This window comes from Zingiber officinale, chromosome 1A (assembly GCF_018446385.1).
Source record: "Zingiber officinale cultivar Zhangliang chromosome 1A, Zo_v1.1, whole genome shotgun sequence".
Lineage (NCBI taxonomy): Eukaryota > Viridiplantae > Streptophyta > Magnoliopsida > Zingiberales > Zingiberaceae > Zingiber > Zingiber officinale.
Genome location: NC_055987.1, coordinates 134190865 through 134208584, shown reverse-complemented (window position 1 = coordinate 134208584; position 17720 = coordinate 134190865). Strand labels below are relative to the sequence as shown.

General features: G+C 37.8%; 3 protein-coding genes across 3 annotated transcripts; 1 reads left to right on the top strand and 2 right to left on the bottom strand.

Moving 5' to 3' along the window:
• Nucleotides 1–3553: 3553 nt before the first annotated feature.
• LOC122034293 (zinc finger protein ZAT10-like) lies at nt 3554–4535 on the bottom strand. The gene has a single exon (XM_042593484.1). It carries the CDS (start codon nt 4420–4422, stop codon nt 3763–3765), a length of 660 nt encoding a protein of 219 aa, XP_042449418.1. The 5' UTR covers nt 4423–4535; the 3' UTR covers nt 3554–3762.
• A 2860-nt stretch (nt 4536–7395) lies between these two features.
• LOC122034300 (adenine phosphoribosyltransferase 1-like) lies at nt 7396–9457 on the top strand. The gene is made up of 6 exons (XM_042593496.1): nt 7396–7607; nt 7726–7836; nt 8428–8520; nt 8604–8753; nt 8859–8917; nt 9144–9457. The coding sequence occupies exons 1-6, from the start codon at nt 7526–7528 to the stop codon at nt 9195–9197; spliced, it is 549 nt and encodes a 182-aa protein (XP_042449430.1). The 5' UTR covers nt 7396–7525; the 3' UTR covers nt 9198–9457.
• Nucleotides 9458–9890: 433 nt separating this feature from the next.
• On the bottom strand, nt 9891–16372 carry LOC122034285 (mitogen-activated protein kinase kinase kinase 5-like). The gene is made up of 11 exons (XM_042593471.1): nt 15500–16372; nt 14177–14803; nt 14013–14100; nt 13666–13728; nt 13421–13584; nt 13092–13167; nt 12484–12543; nt 11692–11811; nt 10727–10936; nt 10561–10637; nt 9891–10479 (listed from the first exon to the last, which is right to left on the bottom strand). Exons 1-11 carry the CDS (start codon nt 16090–16092, stop codon nt 10245–10247), a joined length of 2313 nt encoding a protein of 770 aa, XP_042449405.1. The 5' UTR covers nt 16093–16372; the 3' UTR covers nt 9891–10244.
• Between the last annotated feature and the right edge of the window lie 1348 nt (nt 16373–17720).

Genomic DNA, 17720 nt, shown 5'->3' with positions numbered 1-17720 from the left:
GGTCCCCGGACCGATCAGATGTCGCCTTTCGAATGTGCGCAGCTTCGGTCTGCGGACCGATCAGCACTAATCTGATCGGTCCCGACCGATCGATGTCGCCGCCCTGCGTTACGCCTCGACGGTCTCCGCATCGATCAAAAATCACGAGGTTATCGATCGATGATCGGTCCGCAGACCACCGCAATCGCCGAGCCACCGATCGATTTCGATCGATCGGCACCGATCGTGTCCAGGTTTCACCGATCGGTCGGCACCGATCGTGTCCAGCCACCGATCGGTCTGCCGACCGATCCAGCTTCTTGACTCAGTCCGGGTCGAGCCCTCTCTGACCTAGTCCGGAGAAACGAGCTCCCTAGCTCTCTCCGACTTCATCTGGTCCTAGAGAACGAGCTACCGAGCCCTCTCTGACTTCGCATGCCAAGCTTCCTTCTTGGACTTTTCAATACCAGATGTCCGATCACCCTTGATCCATCTGGATTTTCCCTTGCCTGGCTTCACTCACCAGGACTTGCACCTAGCTTCACTCACTAGGGTTTTCACCTGGCTTCACTCACCAGGATTTCCAATCTGCCTGGCTTCACTCACCAGGACTTTCCAACTGTCTAACATCCCAGTTAGGACTTTCTCAATCAGGTCAACCTAGTCAACCTAGATTAGTAATTAATCTGAGTTAAATATCTGATACAAACTTAAATCAGTGTCAACAGCAAAACAACATCCAGGTCAGACTGTATCAACACGAACATCATTAATGACAAATCTGAAAAGTCATGCAATATTGGTGAGAAACAAAACAAATTCAAAGGAGACAATAATTGTCAAAAGAGAGATATTTGAGCAAGTTGACACCAAACTAACAAAAGAGTTGGAGAATGATAGCAAAAGTACAAGGGAGAGATTTATTGTGATCAAGAGGATGACCCAGTTAAGGTATGTTTGCAAAATTAGATCATTTAGTTATCTATCATGTTAGGATTGTTTCTACGTATACCCCATTATTCAATCATTTTTTGTTTATCTCCAACGACACTACTTCCGAGCATTTTTATAATAGCCTAAATGCCAGATAACTAGTACTTTCGAGCCATTAATAGCGGTCAATGCACCAAATATATCTCTATTACCTCTGAGTACTAACAACACTGCTTTTCGAGTATTTCTATAACGGCCTAAGTGTTAGGTAACTAGTGCTTCCGAGTCAACAATCAATGCGTCAAATATATTTCTATTGCCTCCGGGCACTAACACCACTACTTTTAAGCATTCACATAACTGCTATTGTGCTAAACATACCTACATCTTGAAAATTATGTTTCTGTGGTAGGTGTATCCCCCTAATGTTCTTTGATCACGTTTCTTTCATTCTTAAGTATTTAGTTGTTATGTATCTCATAAAACTTCCATGACACATGAAGGTCTATTTATGGTCCTTGTGGACTTGTAAAAGACACAATTTTGGTTAGTCTGGTTTCACTAAACAACACATGGAACTTTCCTGGCTATGAAAGGACTCAGATTATTCATACTATCCATGGAGGCAACTTCCATAAGAACATTCTCCTGATAGAAAATATGAATTTACACTGGTAGCTGTGTGATAGGAGAAAATGCTATTCATAGAAATAAACAAATTTCATTTGATTATACTCTTCAGTCTGACTTAAAGGAGAGATATATGATGGTAGCTGAGTTTTTCTTTCTATATTAAATTAGACTTCATTTGATTGCACTCTTCAGTCTAACTTGAAGGGAGGATATCTAATAGTAATTAGGTCTAATAGTCTTATTAAGTTGGTCGGGCAATATTCTTCTTAAATCTTGTTGTAATATTCTTATTGAACCAGCCAAGTAATATCCTCAGTGTTCCGCATATCCTTCTTAAGCCTCCAGACAATATTCTTTTGGAACCAACCAAGCAATATCCTCAGTGTTCCACATATTCTTAGCTTCTTAAGCCTCCGGGCAATATTCTTATTGAACTAGTCGAGCAATATCCTCAATATTCTATATATTCTTCTTAAGCCTCTGGGCAATATTCTTATCAAATCATCTGAGCAATATCCTCAGTGTTCTACAAATTCTCAATCCTCTGTGCAATATTATTTATGAATCATCTGGGTCCCTTCATGAATTGATCAAACAATCTCCTTTATGAATCCCCAGAGCAGCATCATTCAAGACTTGCCGAGCAATATCATTCAATTAATCGGATAATAACAGGACAATAATGTATGGTCCTCTAGGGCAATATTGTTAAGAGAATGTTGCCTTGTTAATCCTTCGATTATTACCACGTGGTGATCATCGAGGGAAAAAACCCCAGAGGCAGTTCCCTCGAATCCTTCCTTAGAATGCGTGGCGATCAACGAATGGGGGAAAGATGTGGAGTGTCAGAAGGGGTCTTTTTGAAACTTTTTCATCTTGCGTGGCAGTCAAGGATAGGTCGTTCGAATCATCGGAACTACGTCTCCACTGACTTGAGCAGGAAGAATGGAAGGGGCGAGAAGGAAGATGATATGGAGATTCCTCTTTTGATGGTTATATAAGCATATGTGACGATAATCCCAAGGTACAAGAGTCTTTTTCTTATAACTAGTAAAGGAGACTCCTTCCTCAAGCTCTTCTTCTTCTTCTTCCATTTTGTTTTTTTTTTATCTTTTTGGCGGACTACTGATTTGAGCATTAGAGGGATCACACCGGAGGAGTTGGCCCGACATTAACTGGTGTCATCATCTCAGTTCTCATCATCCTTGCAATCAAAGAAGACTTGTCGAGGAGGAGGAGCCCGAGCAGGAGGAAAAAACAACTATCAAAAATAATAAAAAAACATTATAATCCACTTAAAAAATCCACCTATACTAGTTAGAGGAACACCCCTAGGAGGGGGATAGCACAATACTCAAGAAATTAAACACAAGCACAACGCTATTTCACACATATAAAAACTATATTCAAGATAGAAAATTTACCAAATCAGCCAAAATCATTATCTCTTTTATTTTTCCATTAAATGATCAATTTTAAGTCATCTCAAAAATCACTTAGACCGTTATAATCATTTTATAACGGCCTATAAAAGACATTTAGAATAAGCATAATCATTTTACTGCAATAAATTCAAACAGACATGCACCACTGCTTGGACTGCATAATGTAAAACACTAATGTAATTTTCTTCTTCTGAGATGCCCATTTTATCTTTCCCTTTAAAAAGCCTTGAAGTCATTTTATATTCATAGAACAATGGAAAACAATATAATCTTATTCGGACCCACTTAATGCAAGTTAAAGGTCATACAATTTCTGCGTCAATAAAGCCAAAAGGTCACTGCTTAATTTAAAAGCCCGACCATTAAGTTGTGCGTTATCAACGTTAATTAGTATTTCTTTCCCCAATTAATTAACCACCAAGCCCGACCATAATCATATCTGCCTAATCCTTACCCGATCCATACTTTTCTTTGTTTTTTGTTCCTTATCTTAGGCGTCTAGATTGACTCGAAACTTTAAGCACAACTAAAACTATATATGATTGGTTTTGTGCCATGATTAGTTTAGTTTGTGGAGATAACTTTACTGCTTACACAATACAAAAATAATAAAGTGAGATGATGAAATTTCATCATCAAGCATGTACTACAATCAATTCAATGAATGAATAATTCTCTCTACAAAGAACTAATTTGAAATGTGTATTAATTTATTTTCAATTAAAAATATAATAAATAAATAAATAAATATATCACTAGCTCGATCGATCAATTAAGCCGGAATGAGGAGTCTGGGTTTCTTCAAAGCCAGCGGACTCAGCACCTCCTCCTCCTCGGTCGCCACCGTCGCCGTCAAGCAACGCGTGACACGGTCGAACTCGATCTCTGGCGGAGCAGGCATGTTGAGATCGAATCCCCGATGGCTCGAGCCCGCGCCCTCCGACGCCGTCGCCATGCCGCTAACCAGGCTTCCGTCGTAGTGGCACCTTTTGTGCCCGCCAAGCGCCTGCCCTGACGGAAATGTCTTCTGGCATACCGAGCACCGGTGCACCTTTCCTCCTCCCGCAGTGCCGGCCGAGGAAGATCCGGTCGACGTGGCGGCGAGCTGGGGCTCGTCGGTGGTGGGCTTCCGGTGGCTGGCTTTGTGACCTCCGAGGGCCTGGTACGAGGCGAAGGCCTTTCCGCATACGGAGCACTTGTGCTCGAGCTTCGCCGGCGCAACTGCCTCGGTCAACAGGGGCGGGCGGGGTCCGCCGCGGGCGAGCATGACTAGACACCAGGCCAGATACTCTTCTTCTGTGGGCCGGCGATCGAAGAGGCGGCTGCGCTTGGAGCGCTTCTTCTTCGCCCACTCTTCGATTTGCTGAAGCGAGGACTCCTCGTCGCTCATCTCCGGCGGGATTGTGGAAGACGAAGCCATCTCGGTTGCCATTGAATTCGGAGGATTGGAAATTAATAATGAAAATGAGACGCGGATGGGGGGATGGTATATAGGAAGTCGGGACGAGTAGTTGGACTTTTCAGCTGCTTAACTTTGAACTGTCACAACTACGGTTGACTTCAACGAACTCACGATATAACTAATGGTTACTTGTGTCGATCGTAGAGTGCATAGACGAGAACAGATACGATCAAATAGACGACGTAGCTTACTTTAATTTATTTCTGATAAAGTGAAGGAAAATAGAACAGAGTAAGTAGAAGTCAATGTTAGGAAGCAGGGAGGGAGTTGCCTGGAGCCAGAGAGGAAGGAGAGTAGTGAGTTTGGTGGAAATGTCTGAACCTCATGGCTTTGTCACGGAGAGTAACTGAGGCGTCAGACTGATGCATAGGTCTTGGCTTTGTGGGTAGAGTTAGTTTGTCAATTTCGTAACGCGGGAAGGAAGAGTCTAATTTTGAATTCAACATCTAGAAAGGGTGATCAATTGCGCTAGCTCTAGGTTCCATGTGTTCCTTGTTTCGGTAGAGAAGCCGCCCACATGCATTTTATATGCATGTGCAACATCTGTCCGATTCCCTTTCTTGTTCCTCTAAATTCACACCTATGCTTCTTCTATGTGCAACTATCTAATTATTATGGCAGTAAATGAATTCAACTTCATGAACCAGTTTCGTATTCGGTTGGTTGGGTAAAAATTTATTTATATTCATGTAACATATATAAAATCGATTAAATAAATAAATTTAAACAACTAATTAAATTAAATAAATAAATTTGAATTATGTGTTTAGCTCGTTATTAATAAAATTCTCATCAACATAGTAAATAATAAAAAAATAAAATAAATAAATAAGTTTAATTTATCAAACACAATGATTAATTAAATAACTAAAAATTTCAAATAGTCAAATAAATTTGAATTGAGAGGTTGATAACATTTAAATGAATCAACATTAAGTTAAATTTGAATTGAAAGTTCAATAACATCGAAATAAATCAAACTCAAATTAAGTTCATCAAAAATAAATCAAGTCAAGCTTCAATAATCATTTCAAACGCTTGATTATTTTTATGTTTGGCTTAATTTGACTCGATTATCTTATCGAATAAACTTGAACACCTCGAAATTTAATTCCGCTTCACTAGTTTACCGCCCTACTCGTTAGATTTTTTCCCCCGTTTGCTCAGTGATTATTCATAATCAATTAGTTGAATATGTAAAAACATGAACCATATATTTCACAAATAAACTATAGAGCTAAGGGACGGAGCCACCCTTGGGTAGGGTGGGCTCCAACCCCACCTCCTTTTTTTGAAAATGTAATTAATAATTTTGATTTTTTTTTTTTAATGCACCAGCCCCGTATAAACCCATTAATTGGTCATTTTCATGAGCTGACCAATATTAAAATATCAAATTCAAAAATAATTTTTTTAATATCAAATTAGAATGATAAATTTATAAAAGTCATTATAAATATATTTATAAGTTAATAAATATATTAATTTTAACTCTCTTTTTTATCCTAAATATACTCGTTGTATGGTCTCCTTTACTCTGCTGCGAGAAATTCATTATTTAAAAGTAATCTAGATTTTTTAATTTCTTGTTCAACAAAATAAATCGTTGAGAAAGAGTCAATGAGCATCGGCCGCTCGAGTGATAGTCGACGGGGCAACGAGCAATGATCGCTCATGAGTCAAGGGTACCTCGTCAAGTGACCAACAACCATTTTGCGTGCGATCTCCCGCGAAGCAACTGCACGCAACGCAAACACTGCCTCATTAGGTGACGAGCAACAGCTTTGCTAGTGGCCGCACGGGAGGAGATCATTGCCTTGCCAAGCAACGAGCAACATAAGTCTAGGTCTGCAAATAGAGGTTACGTCTTATATTTTTATTTAACATATATTAATATGATGTCAAATATATTTTTTTTTCATGCTTAAACAAATCTTATTCAATGATAGTCAATTACTCAATTTATTATGTTTACTCACAATTTTTGATACTTCAACTAATAATGTTCCTGATTTATGTACTTTTAGCTTGATCGAAAGTCAATTGTTTGTATTACTTAAATTTTATATTTTCTAACCGTAGTCTTATAGAATATATTTTTAAGATATTCTATATATATATATATATATATATATATATACATACTGAGAGTTAGTTAAAAAAAATTGATAAGGATGTGATAATAAATAAGTTTGATTATAAAAAGAATAGCACACTTTCAATTGTATTTTCTCATGTTTTTAAATATATTAAATATTAAATACTTATATTCCATATTTTAGGAAAATTAATATTTACATATTTTTTTTATATTTTTGAATTAATTAATTAATTATATTAATTATTGTGGATGGTTAACCCACCTAAATTTGAATTCTGACTGCGTCCATGTAGAGTTAGATCATTTTGTTTTGATTGAATAAAGATATTGACTTGAATATGAGTTAGATACGTATACGTAAATGTATGAAGTCTAATTCGAATACAGGTGAGTTCTGAATTTGACTAAGAATCTAGGATAAAAATTTGGAGATGCATGCATGGCACGACGTTGAGAATCCTAGTCAGCATCTGATGCGGTGGATTCGGGATTGGGTCGAGGAACAGGTGGAGAATTATGTTTTTTGTTTTTTTAAAGTTGAGGATAACTAATCGATGAGTTTAATTGGGAGTATGATGTGGACGTCACGGGGCAATCTTGCTGATAGACAGATAGATAGATTCGCTTAAAATCGTTCATAGATTTCATAAAAATTCAAAGTTCGTAATAAATTAATCCTATAGATAAAATATGATATTTTATCAAACCACGCACGATAAAACCGATTCGAATATCGACCTCGCCGGATTCAATCAGACATTCCTTTGCTTTGGACGGTCGAAGATCCAAGTGTAAGTTGGAATTTAAAACGCAACGCTGGCTTTACATCGGCCGTAATTTTCCACATTCTTTCTCCCGCAAAGCCGCACGAACCTCGGTCTCCTCTCCCTTCTTTTCCCGTCGCTGTCGTCGCGGCCCTACCTTTCCCTTCTTCGCCTCGCTAAACCCTTTCCCCTCATTTGCAAGCGATCCATGGCCTCCGACGGAGCAGAGGACCACCGCCTGCGGCGGATTGCCTCCTCCATACGCGTCATCCCTGACTTCCCCAAGCCGGGTAAGCGATCTTCAAATTTGTAGTTCCGTTAGTCGGAGCCTTTTTTCTGACCGGGGCTCCATGAGCTGTCACGATGGGTGGTTTTGGTGTCTGATCGGTTGGATTGGGTTGGGTTTAGGTATTTTGTTTCAGGATATTACGACCCTGTTGCTGGATCCTGAGGCGTTTAGGGATACGATCGATATGTTCGTAGAGAGATACAGAGATAAAGAAATTTCAGTGGTCGCAGGTAAAATGTTGTTCTGCTTCGCTTGCTGTTTGGTCGGATGTGATGTTTCCTTTGGTTTTTGAAACTCATGACTAGGAATATTGTTGTTCTTCATTGTTCTTTTCAGTTAAAGAATTATTAGGAATTCGTAGAATTCCAAGCGGATTAAGTCAGGATGGTACTATCCTGTTAACTGAGATTAAGAAAGCAACTAACCTAAAAAAAACCAAGATTTTTCTATAGAGAATGAGCAAAGTAATCACCCACTATTACTTTTTTTCCTCAATATTAAGCACTTTATCTCTGTATATTTTTCTGATGATTAGCTTTGTGTCTGGGCGCCTCAATTATGTACAAGGCGGAGACTGAAAAAATTGAGGCATCCAACATGAATTGCTTTCATATTATGTTCTTTGTTTGCACGATGGGGCCTAATTTATTCTCATCAGCTTTAAATTATGTCGTATCAAATTATATCATGCAATGTATTTCTAGTTTCCAAATTAAATTATCACAAGAGCACTTTACTGAAATGAGATTTCTCATCGATATGGCAGTAAGTATATCAGTAATTGGTTCAATTTCTTGATTGGATATACTTGATATATGCAGGTATTGAGGCAAGAGGATTTATATTTGGCCCTCCCATTGCATTGGCTATTGGAGCAAAGTTTGTCCCTATGAGAAAGCCAAAGAAGTTGCCTGGTATATTTCTTTCCTGGCCAATCAGGTTTCCGTTATCGCTACATTGTGTAGATAATCTACTAAAATTTTTGTGTGGGCTTTAGGGGAAGTTATTTCTGAGGAATACTCGTTAGAATATGGTACAGACAAAATGGAGATGCATGTAGGAGCTGTTCAGGAAGGAGATCGGGCACTTGTTATTGACGATTTAATTGCAACTGGGGGAACATTAGCTGCTGCTATGAGGCTCCTCGGTGGGTTTTCTTCCACTGGTTCTCTCTTTAGTTTTCTCGTTTATATATAAATGCCCCAATCAAACTGTCATTTGTATTTTGATTATTATTCTCTGTTATTTGCAGATCGTGTTGGAGCTGAAGTGGTCGAGTGTGCTTGTGTCATTGAATTGCCAGAGCTGAAGGTTTGTTAACTGAGTGCATGATAAAAGCCTGAAAGAAACAATTAGATTGTATGTCCTATGAGGGAAGGAATGGGAAGCTGAAACAAAGTGACTGAAAGATTTCCGTAGCTAATATTTCCCTTTGTTTTCTGCCCAATTTAGATGGGAAACCTACTGTTCGCCCGCCATTTAATTTGTGCGAGGTTTTCATTGACAAAATGAATGACATTTTTTGTTGGGTTGACAGGGACGTGACAAACTGGGTGGCAGGCCTCTCTTTGTGCTGGTCAAAGCGGTTTAGCAGAGAGAATGCAGTTTGTTGGTAATTTACGTTTTCTTCGTAGCATCTGTTGGTAGATCCTCTAGCTAGCTGGGGCTTGATAATAAGGTTTCAACTTTCCATGGCTTCTTGAGCCATGGCGAGATGACCACGGTTTCTGGAGATTGCGAGTGGGGATTTATTTCAGTAACATGTAATATGAGATTTTGATTTTGGAACCTATTTGTGTGCGTAATTGAGTGGTTAGATTTGAGTAATTAATCAGACTTTTCTTTATAATACTCATTTGTACTTCTTGTTCCTTGTCTTCCTTTAATCCTGGACTTGCTACCAAAATCTTTGTACCCTAATATCTTTGATGTGGATAACTAACCATGGCATGAATCAGTATCGATCTACTATAGCTCCGACTGTGTTTATGGCGTCGTTGTCGATGTTGGCAAGAACATTGGGGTCTATAATAAACAAAATGAAACTAAATTCAATGAAATCTTTTATGAGGGCTCTTTTCTCACTCTCATTTCATCTATCCTATTCCCTATTTACAGATTGCAGTTCTTTGGGGATGCAGATACAATCAGTACAATGAGAGTATTTTGTTTAAAAGAAAGCAAATAGCATAGACAAAAAATCAGTACAATGAGAGTATTTTGTTTAAAAGAAAGCAAATAGCATAGACAAAAAATCATATATACACTACGCGTCCATGGCAAATGTCTCAGCAATTGGCAGTGGGCATTTTAAGCTTTTGTATTAGACGAAGGGCATAATACATTATGAAATCCAAGAAAACAAATGAGTTCTAAACCTAAATTGACACTATCATACATGATGCATTCAAGTAAATAATGATGGACTCGGCAAGCACTGCAATATACAAAAACCAGCTTTCTCTCATACTTCAGCACAGCTCAAGGCTGGGGAATTCTTTGTCGACGAATTGTTTGGCCATGGTTAGGAAGTAGGAATGTGAGTTGAACTAGAGATTATATCACAAATGGTTACATGATCTTAGCTATTTAGTTGTTAGTCTCAGACACCCATCCTATGGAAAATAGCCACTCCATTTTAGAAGGAAGTTGCATAATCTTTCTCATGAGGTCTGTGTCGTGCATAGGACTGAAGTTTCCTTGCACTCGGCAAAGCCCAGTGTTGAGTAGGTGCTGAAGAGCCAGCTGCATTTGATGCTGTGAATTTTGAGGGAGGGGATAGACTAGCGAAGTTTTTGGGGATGGAAGGAGATGAAAGATGAGATGCAGCTGACTCGAATTTCTCAGGATAAGATGGAGATTGACCATTATCACTGTTAATAAAACAATGTTAAATAGAGCCCAAAATGCGAAACCAAAAGAAATCAAGTTAGGATCACATATAGCAAGCTTACCGAGTGGCTGTAGGTTTCCTTTTCACAAATGGGCAATGTTTGGGTGTGCCTCTATTGCTTGGGCTATGAGTAGAATCCTGTGATAGAAGAAACATATTTTTTCAGTTTATCTGAAAATGCTGAAATAGCATGATTTAGAAGTATCCAGAGGAAGAATGAGACATACAGTCGGTTTGATCTCTGTAATAGGCTGGACAGGACTATTAAGGCTGTGCTGCTGGACGTTTTGTACAAAGGGGTGCTCGAGCAACCAATTAGCAGTTGGCCTCTCTGCAGGGTTCCTTCGGAAGCAACGCTGGAGGAAGTCCTTGCCCTCCTTGGACAAATTTTCAGGTATTGGTGGATGATAATGCAAGACTTTAAACATAGCTTGAGCCTGTGTTAATCATAAATAAATTTACTTCAGATCCGCAGGGATAAAAAGATATGAAAGCTACAAAAATAATGGTGAATTGCTTTATATAATTCACATGCACATTGTAATAGAAATAAAAATCACCAAATGAAGTAAGAAAATCCATAAAGTGCATTCTAAAAAAATTGATTGTCCTTTTGCACAAGAAATTCTCAAGGACAGAGACAAGGAACAGCCTCAGAGAACCATAACATATTGATTCTTCAGCAAAAAAATTCTGGAAAAACAAGGTTTTATTTTCTTTGGGATAAGTTGTTGCTTCACCAATCACATTACTTGTTTTATCTTATGTATGTATGATCGAGCAATTAATTCCAAACATGCATTAGCTCCTAGAATGTGCATGCCTTCTCCCAACTGGTGGCTTATTCTGCAGCAGACTCACTGAATGTTTAGCACCAAACTTAAAACCCAAAAAATAGAAGCAAGAATCAGTCAAGTGTTTGTCAGTCAAGAATAAGTTACGTACTCCCTTAGCCTCAGTCAGCCTTATTTGAGTAAGGAGTTAGTGTCGTCAAATTCTAATACATATGTCTGAATTTTAAAGTCTGACAACATACATGAGAAATTGAACACAACAAACCTATAGTACAAGTTCCTTAAAAAATCAAAATAGGAAATAATTAATGTGTCTAAAAAAGGGATGACTAGTAGTAAGAAACTTAAACTGAAAAGGCTGCAACATGTCAACAACATAGCCATAAAAGAATAAAGACCTCATGTAGATCACTCCATGGGTGTTTCCCTGTGAACATCTCAATGATCGTACAACCCAAACTCCAGATGTCAACAGAAACATCATAAACAATTTCTTTGTTCATTGTGGCCTTTAACATCTGCAACAAAAAAGTAATTTGAGATCTATATAGTGATAAATGCTGTACCTGAATTGAAATGGATCGATTTAAACTTAAATATGGAAAGTAATACTTTGAAGCCAGAGAGTCTACTAGGTTTGATAAATTCTGCTAGCAGAAACCATTTTCAAAGCAGTTTACTCCTTGGGCAGGGAGATTTTAAGTTGATTAACTAACTCGCTGACTTGAAAATCATAATCAAATCAGAAAGTGTTGCTACCGACAGCCATACAGAAAACACCTTATTACCATCAATAACAACCTTAGATGATTACTGATGAAATTAACAAATGACAGAAACTTTGCATTGAATAGACAAAAGTCTAAGATAAATAAGAAAGCTAAATATGAGAGGTATAAATGTAGATAAAGGAAAAATAGACAGGGATGGCAAAAATTCGTTGATTAGAGCAAGAGACAGACCTTATATCTTAAAGAAGAAATTAACTAATGCCAGAAACTTTGCATTGAATATAGTATTACTATAATGTCTAAGATCACCTATACCCAAGCCCAAACCTAAACCTATCACAGGTATCATATCACCATTCACAGACTCCACCAACAGTAATTAAAGATGCATTTCATTGCACCCATAAAAAAAATACTATAGAAAAAGAAATGGATGCTATAATAAAGAGAAGTAGTTACCTCTGGAGCCATCCAAAATGCAGATCCCTTCATTGAATGACAAGTTGTTGCTCCATTTAGCTGAACAATGAAATCAACATATTAGTCAAAAGCATGCTAGAATATCATTTATGTGCATAGATCATTTAAATATCGTCCTGTTAATTCTGTTAGAGGTACAAGTATTAATAAGTTCGCAAAAAGGCGACTACACTCACCCTAACACCCCCGCCAACCCGTCCCAGTACCAACACGGATGAGGTAAATCACAGGTGGCTACTAGCCCTTGGAATAGTGACTAGCGCATGAGGAAGGCATTTATAGGCATAGTGGGTTTGTGCCATATTATTTGTTCTAGATTTATAGTTTCTTCATGAGTCAGAATATGTGATGATTATCATGATAAATTCCCTGATGTTATACCATATTTAGACCCTGTTTAGAGTTAGAATTTCCAAAGTGTAGTTCCTTAATGAGAGATAGGCCACAGGCTTCCCCCTCATCCTTCAATCCTTTCTCTCCTCATGTAAACAATTCCTCAAGGAACATTCTTATTTATGCAACATCAAGTAGATAACCATGGAAGAAGATGATTTATCCTTCCACTTTGAATGCTACCAAGCACTTACATGCTTTGCCATCCCAAAATCAGCTAGCTTGACAACGCCATTCACGTCAACAAGCAAATTTGCTCCTTTGATATCCCTGCAGGACCGATTGTTGTGTTAGGAAACCATTCCATAACCTAAAATATTTCCTTGCTACTCTTTTTTGCTTTTACCATACAGATTTATCAATTTGTTATGGACCTCCTTAATTTGGATGAATTCTGTATCTAATAGGAATTAGTTACTCACCAAAATTCCATTGTATGTGCAGTTAGTGCACTAATGGAGTAAACATATAACAGAATAGCAATATAACTCAAAGAGATCCTTGTTTTTACAAAGATACTGACCTGTGCATGATCTTTTTATCATGCAAGTAAGCCAAGCCTTTAAGGATATGGCAAGTAAAACTGCGCACTATGCATTCAGTCATTGCTCCATAATATGTACGAACATATTTATTAACTGAACCAGGATGAACATATTCTAGATAAATGTAAAGCTGATCCTCAATCTGCATGAAAAAACAGAATTAATATATAAAGTTAAAAAAGAGGAAAAATAATAGAGTGTAGCATGACAAATTAATACACACCATTTCACTCCCGTAGTACTGAACAATATTTGGATGCTTAAACTGACTAAGGAACTTTATTTCCTGCAGGGCATAGAACAAGCTTAATTTTCACATAAGGAACATGAAAAAGTGTGATCGCTTTATGTAATAATAAAGGTTAACTAATGATGAGGCAATAGATCAAAATGAATACAGAATTAACTTAGAACCTAGGGTCACAAAACAGCTAGTAAGTTTGCAGCACAGCTTTCATGATAGTTGGCTGTGGGATTCAAAAATGAAATTGCTAAGAACCCTTTTGCATAAATGAATACTAAAGGCATTACTCAGTTGCCAACGTCATAGGATAATTTGAAGAATTTAACCTGTTCCAACTGCTTCAAGCATTCAGCTGATCTGGAATCATCAGGGATTATATTAACTTCTTTCATCGCACATAATGCACCACTATAACTGTTAAAAGCATACAAAAAATGTTATATAAAGACACAAGAAACCATTTTATCAACTTTAAAATATAAATATCTACCTGTTGGTGGCTTCATATACATTCCCAAATGTTCCACTCCCAATTAGTTTTCGTTTCTTCCATTGATTTGCCACTACTGGAACATCTACTTTCAATGAACAAGGATAAGACAAAGCTGATTGTTTAGAAGGTGAAGCACCAGGAGGGAGAGGAAGTGGGTGGACGTTTACATTTCCACCACTATCATGCCATGCAGTCAAGCTCTCTGAGTGCATTGCTATGTCCAATGGGGATGCTGGTGCACTATGATTTCTAGGTCTTGAGATATGCCTTTTAGTTGCCAAACTATAAACTGGAGAATGTTCAGGACTCTGCATTTTCTTGGGTGAAGTCTGAGAAGAGAAAGCAGCCACACTATCATGAGGGATGTCTGGCGCTGACAAGACATGGAGACCTCGGGTGCCAATCAAAGAAGCCAAAAAGGCTACGCCAGTGGATCGCCTAGGGGTATGGACGGGACTACCAGCAGGACTTAAAAATTCACTGATGATTACACTTTTTGCAGGAATGTTCAATGTGATGTCTTTCGTGCTGGCATAGTTTGGTTCCTGGGGCAGCCTCCGATCTCTAATAGATGATTTATTCAATAGTATATCTTCCTGCTCTGGGTAAACATGAGATGACGTGCTACAATGAAACGACATGAGACATCATCAATGTGCCAAGTACCAAAACCAAAGAATCCAGGAAATAATTTTACACAAATAGCTGTCAAACCAGATAAACATTTGTCTTTTATTATGCTGGAGCATGTGGACATATCATATAACTTCTATGCATGAAATATAAGTTGCTCAAGGAAGAGATGAAGTATTCTTGCAGTTCTATTAAAATACAGACATGAAAAGGAACAAGAGGAGGGGCTTTCTATTCATCTGGGCCTTATACGAACACAATTAGCTCATGACTTCCAGTAAGGGAGTAAAGTGGACAGCAGAAAAGTAATCTGATGCAGTCGTTCTAAACCTTCCTCTCCATGGTGTGGTTATAAGAGTATAATCCGTCCATTATGTACAAGAAACATGTTAAGTGACCATAAGATGAAACAAACCCCTCTATTGTCAACGTCAAGGAACTTTTTTTTTTACATCTCTTTTTGGTTTCACAAGAATGTCAGGGATCTCCACAATCATAAGACAAACTACTTGAGAAAAGATTTCATATGAATTCACTTCATCTCCGAATGATCAGCAATTGAATAGAGAACTACAGCATCCATTTAATAAGAAAAATAATCGTTAACTTGAAACCATGAAACAAGGCGAAATATAATCATTAGCTGATTAAATAATCTTTAGCGCAAGAAGGCAACAAAAAGCATACCGCCCAAATAGAGAATCCAGAGATGTAGACTCCGTAGCTGCGCCAATTCTACCAACGCCATTCGTCTTGCCAAAATCCTCCCAGGGTGATGGAAGAGGCCCGCGCACAGATTCTGCGGGATTGAAACAAAAATCCTGCCCCGACTTCAATTCCGTTAGTGTTGAAGCGCTAACAGAGGACTCTGGATGTGGGGGCGGTCGCGGCAACACAATACGCGATGAAACCGATCGCAACTGGACGTCGTAAAGTTCGCTGGGAGAGCGAGAGATAGGAGTAGAATTCGTGGCGGCGGCAATAGCGACGAGGTTACTGGGGGACCCGGACACCGATGTGGAGCTCGACGCCTCTTCCACAGCGTCCTGGCACAACGCATTGAGCTCGTGTTCTGTCAGACGGCGGAGATTGGTCTGGCGGGTAAGGATTGGTTGGGGCTGGAAGCGTGTGGAGGGGTAAACGCAGGGATCCTTAGGGCGGCTGCGGCCGCCACCGCCACCGCCGGCAGCGCTCCCCGGAGAGGTGGGCACGGAGGCTGAGGAAGGAGAATAAGACGAGAGGAGATGCCTAGGGCTCCTCTTCCAGTTCCACCAAGGCATGTGGACTTAGGACAAGGGGCGGCGGTAGAGTAGAGGCGGACAAGGTTCAAGCAAGCAGTAGCGGAGGAACAGCACGAGAAGCAAAACCCCAAACAGTGTCGCCCATGGGAGGAGGAGGACGACGACGAAGAACGAAGGAGGAGAATAAGAAGAAGAAGAAGAAAGCAGAGGTCGTCCTCGTCGTCGAAGCCCTTGTTCTCTCTTCGCCGCTCTTCTTCCATTTCTCTATCACTTGGAGCAACGCGGCTTTGAGTCTTGTGCTCAAGGTCAAAACGTTTTTTCTCGTGTTCGGAGTTATTATCGAGTAGCGTTTCCAATTTAGCATCCAAACTTCAATCAATTCCAGTTTTATTGCTCGACGAGATTTTTCACCTTTAAATTCCACTTTTTTTTTATGAGTTAAAATTAACTAAAACAATTTTGATCAAAATAATTATGACCAAATAAAAATAATTTTTTGAGCAATTTTGAGAAATATTAAAATAATTTTAATTTTAATTACTTAATATATTTTTTAACATATTAGAACAACTTTAAATATTTTCAAGGTATGAGATTTTTTTTGTTTTGCCCTTGAAAGTATGGTACAATGATAATAGATGGATGGGCTTTCTAAAAAAAAACAAAGGTTCGAATGAATCGTCTCTTAGAATTCTTAGGTGCTTCTGGATTTATCCGATGGAAAATTTTTATGGATCCTAATGGATCATTTTTAAGTTAATATGATCCTAATAATTTAGGTATCTGAATTAAAAAAATTAATTGAGGAATCCTTGATGATGCTCAGGAGCATTAAAAATGAATCTGACCTGATGATTTAACACGATCTATCAAAAAAAAAAAACAGATCCAAAATCGGATTCGGGTTGGAAAATTTTCGGATTGAAAATTTTTCGGTTGAGTTAGGATTGGCTCAGATTGACTCAAATTTAAATGTTAATGGATTTTTAGAGGTTAAATTAAATATTATTTTAAAATTTAAAATGTTTTAATATATATCAATATCAATATAATAATAATAATAATAATAATAATAATAATATATTAAGATAAAAATAAAAAATTATAAAAAAAATAATTAAAATTTGATTTTTTTTATCAGATTATTGAATTTTTCGGATTGAATTCAGATTTAAAAATTTTAACAATATTTGAGTAGGATTATATATATATATATATATATATATATATATAGCGCTGATATCCTGCGCGACGGCACAGTGCACTCGTGCAAGATTTCAGCACTTTTGTTTTTTCTTTTTAATTTTTGAATTAAAAAAATAATTAAAATATTTTTTAAAAAATTAATTTTTAGGATTCGGATTTTGGGTTATAGTATTGAAGCTATTTTTTTTTTATTTTACCTCTAGGGCTCAGACTTTGGGTTATAGTATCAAAGCTATTTAGAGTTCAGACTTTAGGTTATAGTATCAAAGTCATTTTTTTTTTAGATTTTACCTCTAGGGTTCGACTGTGCGCGCCGCGCAGGATAACAACTGTTTTTAATTTTTTTTTTAATTTATGAATTAAAAAATAATTGAAAAAAAAAAATAAAAAATAAAATATTTTTTTTAAGAGTTTATTTCTAGGGTTCAGCTTTGGCTATAGTGTTAAAGTTATTTTTTTTT

What these genes read in the sequence shown, in the direction of transcription:
- LOC122034293 (XM_042593484.1), bottom strand. Translation starts at nt 4,422, where the DNA reads ATGGCAACCGAGATGGCTTCGTCTTCCACAATCCCGCCGGAGATGAGC.
- LOC122034300 (XM_042593496.1), top strand. Translation starts at nt 7,526, where the DNA reads ATGGCCTCCGACGGAGCAGAGGACCACCGCCTGCGGCGGATTGCCTCC. An exon ending in TGCTGCTATGAGGCTCCTCG is followed by an intron (nt 8,754 to 8,858) that starts GTGGGTTTTCTT and finishes TGTTATTTGCAG; the next exon opens with ATCGTGTTGGAGCTGAAGTG. An exon ending in TTGAATTGCCAGAGCTGAAG is followed by an intron (nt 8,918 to 9,143) that starts GTTTGTTAACTG and finishes TTGGGTTGACAG; the next exon opens with GGACGTGACAAACTGGGTGG.
- LOC122034285 (XM_042593471.1), bottom strand. Translation starts at nt 16,092, where the DNA reads ATGCCTTGGTGGAACTGGAAGAGGAGCCCTAGGCATCTCCTCTCGTCT. An exon ending in GTATATGAAGCCACCAACAG is followed by an intron (nt 14,101 to 14,176) that starts GTAGATATTTAT and finishes TGCTTTTAACAG; the next exon opens with TTATAGTGGTGCATTATGTG. An exon ending in TTACAGAGATCAAACCGACT is followed by an intron (nt 10,638 to 10,726) that starts GTATGTCTCATT and finishes CTTCTATCACAG; the next exon opens with GATTCTACTCATAGCCCAAG.